This window comes from Plecotus auritus (assembly GCF_963455305.1).
Source record: "Plecotus auritus genome assembly, chromosome: 7".
NCBI classification, from domain to species: Eukaryota; Metazoa; Chordata; class Mammalia; order Chiroptera; family Vespertilionidae; genus Plecotus; species Plecotus auritus.
In genome coordinates, this window is record NC_137774.1 from 134,684,602 (window position 1) to 134,691,701 (window position 7,100).

At 32.8% G+C, this 7,100-nt stretch overlaps 1 protein-coding gene across 1 annotated transcript in view; it reads left to right on the plus strand.

Annotated features, from left to right (window-relative positions):
* Positions 1-5,063, plus strand: part of TBCA (tubulin folding cofactor A) — a 70,094-nt gene extending 65,031 nt beyond the window's left edge. The window contains exons 3-4 of the mRNA XM_080682788.1: positions 2,374-2,460; positions 4,504-5,063. Coding sequence (XP_080538914.1) covers positions 2,374-2,460; positions 4,504-4,584 — 168 coding nt within the window. The 3' untranslated portion in view covers positions 4,585-5,063. The remainder of the gene's footprint in view (positions 1-2,373; positions 2,461-4,503) is intronic.
* The last annotated feature ends 2,037 nt before the right edge of the window (positions 5,064-7,100 follow it).

The window sequence follows — 7,100 nt, forward strand, 5'->3', positions numbered from 1 at the left end:
AGTTTACAAGTATACATTTTGGCTTATCATATGTTTGACCTAATTCTTTCTATTTGTGTCATCTTGTTTAATTTCTATAAACTATTCTCAAGGGAAGTCCATAGGGGAGGAAATATGAATGGCTTACCTAATGAAATGTGCCGGCCACTGATTTTTTTCACATGTATTCAAACTAACCAGATAAAAATAATTTAGTGACAGCAATTAAATATCTAAGCATATTATGCTTAGCTGTGAAGTAAAGTAATGATCCTACATTTGAAATTTTTAACCTGTGCCTTATTAGTAAGAGAATTGCAAGTTCAGCAATAAATTTTAACCTGAGAAAATGTGGACAGAGCATCTGTGTATATTATAATTCAGAATTTTTTTACAGTGTGAGCTATGACAAAACTGTTGGTTGGGGAAAGGAAGGAAGGTACTGGGACTTCTTAAAGTTTCTGTTAAATATAGTATGATTACCATTAAATTGTCTTTTTTTATTTTTTATGAGCTAGGTAATAAAGCTTCTTAGTAAAAGTTCAGATTTTGTACCCATTTAACCAAAGTTATTTGATCAAACATAAGTTTTTGTCCTTTATTGTTGTTATTAATTCTTATCCACAGATATTTTTCCATTGATTTTTAGAGAGAGTGGGAGGGAGAAAGGTGGAGAGAGAGAAACATTGATGTGAGAGAGAGACATCAATTGGTTGCCTCCCTCGTGGTCCGACTGGGGCTGGGGATCAAACCTGCAACCTCTAGGTACATCAGCTTGACCAAAATAGAACCCATGACCCTTCAGTGTGCCGGCCAATGCTCTAACCCAGTGGTTCTCAACCTTTCTAATGCCGCGACCCTTTAATACAGTTCCTCATGTTGTGGTGACCCCCAACCATAAAATTATTTTCGTTGCTACTTCATAACTGTAATTTTGCTACTGTTAATGAATCGTAATGTAAATATCTGTGTTTTCCAATGGTCTTAACCACAGGGGTGGGCAAACTTTTTGACTCAAGGGCCACAATGGGTTCTTAAACTGGACCGGAGGGCCAGAACAAAAGCATGGATGGAGTGTTTGTGTGAACTAATATAAATTCAAAGTAAAGGAGCGGAGGGGAGAGCAAGAGAACCCTCCGCTCTTTCGGCTCCGCGGGCCGGATAGAACAGCCGAACGGGCCGGATCCGGCCCGCGGGCCGTAGCTTGCCCACGGCTGTCAGGTTGAGAACCGGTGCTGTAGAGCCTAAGACCATCGGAAAACACAGATATTTACATTACGATTCTTTAACAGTAGCAAAATTACAGTTATGAAGTAGCAACGAAAATAATTTTATGGTTGGGGGTCACCACAACATGAGGAACTGTATTAAAAGGTCGCGGCATTAGAATGGTTGAGAACCACTGCTCTAACCACTGAGAAACACCAGCCAGGGCCAAACATGAATTTTTGGAAATAAATACTTGAAAGATCTGTGTCTCTTTCTGAGAATAGTTTAAGAAAATATAGTTTCTTCCCCACCTTAGGTAAAAGACTTACTTGAGGTCCAACATCTGAAACTAACTTATTTACCCTCTTATTGATTGGGTTTCCGAGTCTTTGATTTGATTTTTTTTTAATGATTTTATATGTTACCGTCCAGATTTGAATGATTTGAAGTCCAGAAATATCTGCTGGGATAAATATTCCTGTGTTTAATTCTGTTGTGTCTGTCTTCAGGAGGAATAGGCAGAAGTTCAAATTCAGAGGGGTGCCAAGTTGGTAATTTGGCTCAAACTACATGGGGAGAATAATCTGTCTCCTAAAATGAAGCACAAGGATAAGTAATAACTTTTTATGCATGATAAGCATCAAAAATATGAACCTGCTGGTCTTTGATTTTCATTTTTCTTTACCTCTGTCTTTCAGTGAGAACCTCCTGCAGTGTGCACACAATGTGATCAATAACTCAATAACTTTTTTCATGCAGTAATTATCTCCATGTGATATTATCTGAACACTGTTTTTCTTTATTACTCAAAAGATGCAGGAGATATTTATATAACCAGCTGATCCCATTTTGGATAAAGGTGCTTCATGACAGCAGGAGAAATAGTTTATTTTAAATAGCCTTTTAAAATAAATGTTCTATGGAAAGCTTTTCTAGTTAATTTTCACTTAGCACAAAAAGGTGATTACCAAAAAGGTTTAGATCTATAACTTGTATTTTATATATTTTACAGTATGATAGTCATTCTAACTTCTAATAAACATAATTTAAATTAAAATATTGAACTCTTTTACATATCCATAATTTTTTTCTGATTCCTCTAAATCACTTTAGACATTACAGAGGTGTTAGCTAAACACATACGTTCTATTATTTCTGCATGTCTCACAGATATTCTTATTATAGGCAGAGATCCTGCAAGAATCCCGGATGATGATCCCAGATTGCCAGCGCAGGTTGGAAGCTGCATATACTGATCTTCTGCAGATATTAGTAAGTAAAGACTTCTCTGTCTTTTGTTTAAAATTTTTTTCAATCTAATATATAAAAGGCCAAAATGTTAAATATTTTTACGCTGAAAACTACCTGGTGACATATTTTGTTCACTTACCCTGTGTACCAGTATACTTTAAAATAATTAATGGAGTGTAAATTGTGTTTAAGTTATGCCTCCAGTAAAAGTACTATGTATAGTATGTTTATTCTGCTTATTTAAACTTAAATAAATATATTTGACTTAACATGTTAGGTATTCATGGTACTAATAATGTGCCCCAGCATCTTGAATTATTTGGTTTTGATACATGAATATCTTTTTTTACACATTGTTTGAAATTTTAGAAGATCCAAATGTTTCAAATGAATTTGGACCATAATAAAAAGGATCTGGAATTCTTTCAGATTGAAACCTTAATTAATTTAAGTGGAAAAAAAAAACCCTATAATATAGGCAGTCCTTTCATACTAACTTGGAGGTGGATAACACTATTAAACTTGCTTTATAAATGTCTTGTGATACAGTGGCAGAGTCATTTTATAAACAATTCTAAGAATAATTAAGTCATCTTATTTCTTTCCTAACAGAGATTAAAGTATAATACTACATACAAGCCAGTTGTTACTATTGTTGGATGATAATTTGATGAATTCTAACATTTACTAATCTCATTTTATATTTATATTTCTTGAGCTAATATTAATTACTAGCTACACAGCTGTCTCTTGACTCATAGTTGTTCTCTGTATAACAAAAATTATGTGTGGCTTTTTCAGGATGATCATATGTATTCTTTGAAAGAATGAGATTTGTTTTCCCACCAAATAGTATTAGGACTAAATCTGTAGAAAAAGAGAGAGAGAAAAATGTTCACATTTTACTTTAATTTTGACAAAGAGCTCCATATTTACCTGTAGGAACCTTTTAAAGGCAGGATAACTTTCCTTAACAGCCGAAAATGAAGCTAAGATTTTGAAATAAAAGTAGATGAAAGCAGGAAATAATTACTCTATTAAAATACACCCAGAGACAGAAGCACCATCTGTATTTCCTAACAATTTAAATGACTTTTTTCTCTCATGAATCTAGTAGCTGAGAAAGTAATAGAAACTGCTTGAAAAAAAAATAGTTTTGTTTTTGGATGATGTGTTTATGGATGTATTCAACAATATCTCTACCCTCAAAGAGCTTATATTTACTGAGAGAGAACAAAGACATGTTTAGATATAATATAGCGGTTTAAGGAATTCTATGCTATACTAGTAGTCTGAATTAAGAAATTTTTACTCCGTTTGCTTTGTTTTACATTAAACACACACTTTACTCCCTCTGCTCTATAACTTGTATAGCTCCATCTTTTATTGACCTGACATGATTTACTGACCATAGCTTTATTCATTTATTAAAAACCAAGCAAAATTTTCTAAGCATAATAACTTACGTATTATTATTTCATTTATTTTTTACCAGTAAAGGTTTTCTGTATAAAGTATCAAGGAAAATTTTAGTCTTTATATATCAGAAAAGGAAAGATGTTAGTATTTTGTTTCCTTGTAGTAGGGTATATAATGCTCATTAATAAGCAGGCATTTCAGTTTTCTAATTCAAAATTGTACTTAACTCTGGTGTGACACCAGTAGTCTTTGTCACTGTGAGTAGTTAGTTGAAGGGTTATTTTGTTTTAAATTTTATTGTATATGTAAAACGTTAATAAATCATCATTTTTAACTTTTAGTCCATGTCTAATAATAATCCCTTTTGTATTGTGATGTGTTAACAAAGTAAGAATAAAATTTTAAAAATTTTTCTTAAATTTTTATTCACTTAATGTCAATAGCTTTACATGTTTTTTACTTATGATATGAGAATACTCAGTGAGACCAAACCAAACCTATTTTCATTGTTACCCATAAGAAAAGCTTGGGATCCTTTTTTTTAAATTTTCGAGCTGTTTACATTGATGGTTTCTAATATTTGAGTAAAAATAAAATACTAAAGTTTTAAAAAGATAAACTTCCTTTCATTATATTTCATTTCAGGAGAATGAAAAAGAATTGGAAGAAGCTGAGGAATATAAAGAAGCACGTTTAGTACTGGATTCAGTGAAGTTAGAGGTCTGAAGCTTTTTTGTACAGGGTGCTTTTTTGCAATTAATCCTGGGATTCATTCCACAATTTATTAGTTTTGACCACTGCTGTGTGTTCAAGTAGGATGAGAATGTGATTCTTTTTATGCAGTTGCATATATTTTTCTTTGCCTAATTTAATGTGTCAAATAAATGAATTCGTCTAATAAAATTGTTTATTTTATACTTTTTTACAAAATATTTTAATTAACCTTTGATTATTAAATCACAGACTTTTTTGACACAATTAAAATCTGTTCGGTTGCTTCATAAGCGTGGCTTGAGTTAAAAACAGGTATCGGTACCGTTTTATTCTTTTAGACAAAAATCTAAAAAAAATTTTTTTGGGGATTTTTATTATTTTTATTCACTGTTGTACCTATAACAATGCCTGGCATAGGGAAAAGAAGTAAAAATAATACATATTTGAAAAATAAATAATACATATTTGGTGAATAAATGCATGAACTAACATCAGTATTGAGTCCTGATTTTCTTCCACATAAAAATCTAAATTTTAACAGTTTATTCTGAGTAGGGTATATCTCCCTAATAAGAAAGGAAAGAACCTCTCTATGGATGAGGCCTCACATATTTATGCCTTCAAAGCCTAACAGTTTCATTATTATAAACTAACGGGAAACATTTAAATTTTTTCCAGGAAGACAAATTTACACAGAAAACACCAACCATTCAAATAAGATTCCTATGAACAATAAAGAATTGAATTGTATTTTAAAGGAATAATAATTATTGCCCATTGGTTTTCTGGGAAATGTCTAATGGCTCTTCGAGGTGGGAGAGGAACCTCTCAGTTGTAGCTTTTGCTGATTTTTGTAGTATAAATTCCACCATGTGAGTGATTTTAAGCTACTAACTTGACATCACTGAACATAGAGTTGGGAAGATAGGAGCCAGCTCCAAAATACACTGGCCATAGCTAAACCTGGATTATTTTTGATTAGTTGGAAAAGGGCATTGCTTTATCACAAGGTATTTTTTTTTCCAGTACAATTATAAGCCCATTACCTAACCATTGGAGTTTATTTTCTAAAAATATATGACAACTCATTTAGTTTTCTTCTATTTTTAGAAAATGTGTATGAGCTTATATCACAAGCCTAACATGAGCAGCTATCTAATGAACCAAAATAGTAATAATAGCATTTAAACTTTAATAATTGAAAAAATAACAAACTTGAATTTTTGCAACTATAAAATACATAATTAGAGTATGGTTGGTCTGATTTTGGAAGTTGCAAATGATCACTAGAAATCAAAACATGTACTGGATATGTCAAAAAGATTAGAGAAAGAGAAAATAATACTGTTCTTTCCTAGTGCTATTTATAAAGGCTACTCTTTTTTTAAACACAGAATGTAACATTTTTAAAATCTTTATACTTGCAGAAAATTACTTCATCAGAGAGTAACATACGTGAGAAGCATTTCTAAATTGATGTCATCGTCTTAAAACATATGCTATTTTAAAAGTACTTGAGTAGGGGCTAAGAGTGAGGAAATAAAAATTATAATTACAATATAAAATTTTATACTGAGGTTCAATATTAGAAATTTTAGTACCAGGAGACTTGAAAATATTTTGTAAATGGAATTATTAATCACCAGGACAGGTTGGCTTTTTTTTTGGTATATTTAGTTCTCCAAATACGATATCATTTAAAGAAAGCATTTGAGGTGTTTTTTAATGAAATGTAAAACATTTCATTTCAATCTTTTGCTAAATATATAAATACTAGAGGCCTGGTGCATGAAACTCATGCACAGTGGGGTCCTTAGGCCTGGCTGGTGATCAGGGCCAATCGGGGCCTTCTGGCTGCCAGCCTGGGCCTTCCTGCCGGATGGGGGGAGGGACAACGGGAGTTTGGCTGGCCATGGGGAGGGACCAGGGGAGGTTGGCTGGCCACGGGAGGTTGGCTGTGGGAGCGCAATGACCACCAGGGGGGCAGCTCCTGCATTGAGCATCTGCCCCCTGGTGGTCAGTGTGCATCATAGTGACCAGTCATTCTGGTCTTTCTGGTGTTCTGGTCCCTTAGGCTTTTATATATATAGATTGTACGTATTCATAGCAAATGGTTTCCTGACTGACCAATTAAAGCTTTAAGAGAACATATCATTAGATATAGATATCCCTAAAAATAAGAGAAAAATAATATTGAAAGAAGTTTTATAGACAGGACCTGAATCTTGTTTAATTGGAAAAATTATTTTCTTGCCAAAAAGAAAGGTAGATTAAAAAAAATATGTGTGTGTGTGTGTATCTTTAGACAATTCCTATCTCAACTATAGATTTTATACTGGATTTCTCTTCAGGTACTGTTGAGAAGCATCAAAAAGCTTACCATTCTGTGAAGGATTATTCCTGGGAATTTCTGACACATTCTGCTTACATTTTTATGGCCAAGAGGCACATTAAATTAAGAACAGTTGTAAGTAATTCAGCATTAACTTGTTTTTAAGCTTTTATTAAAATCCTACACCTGAGTAACA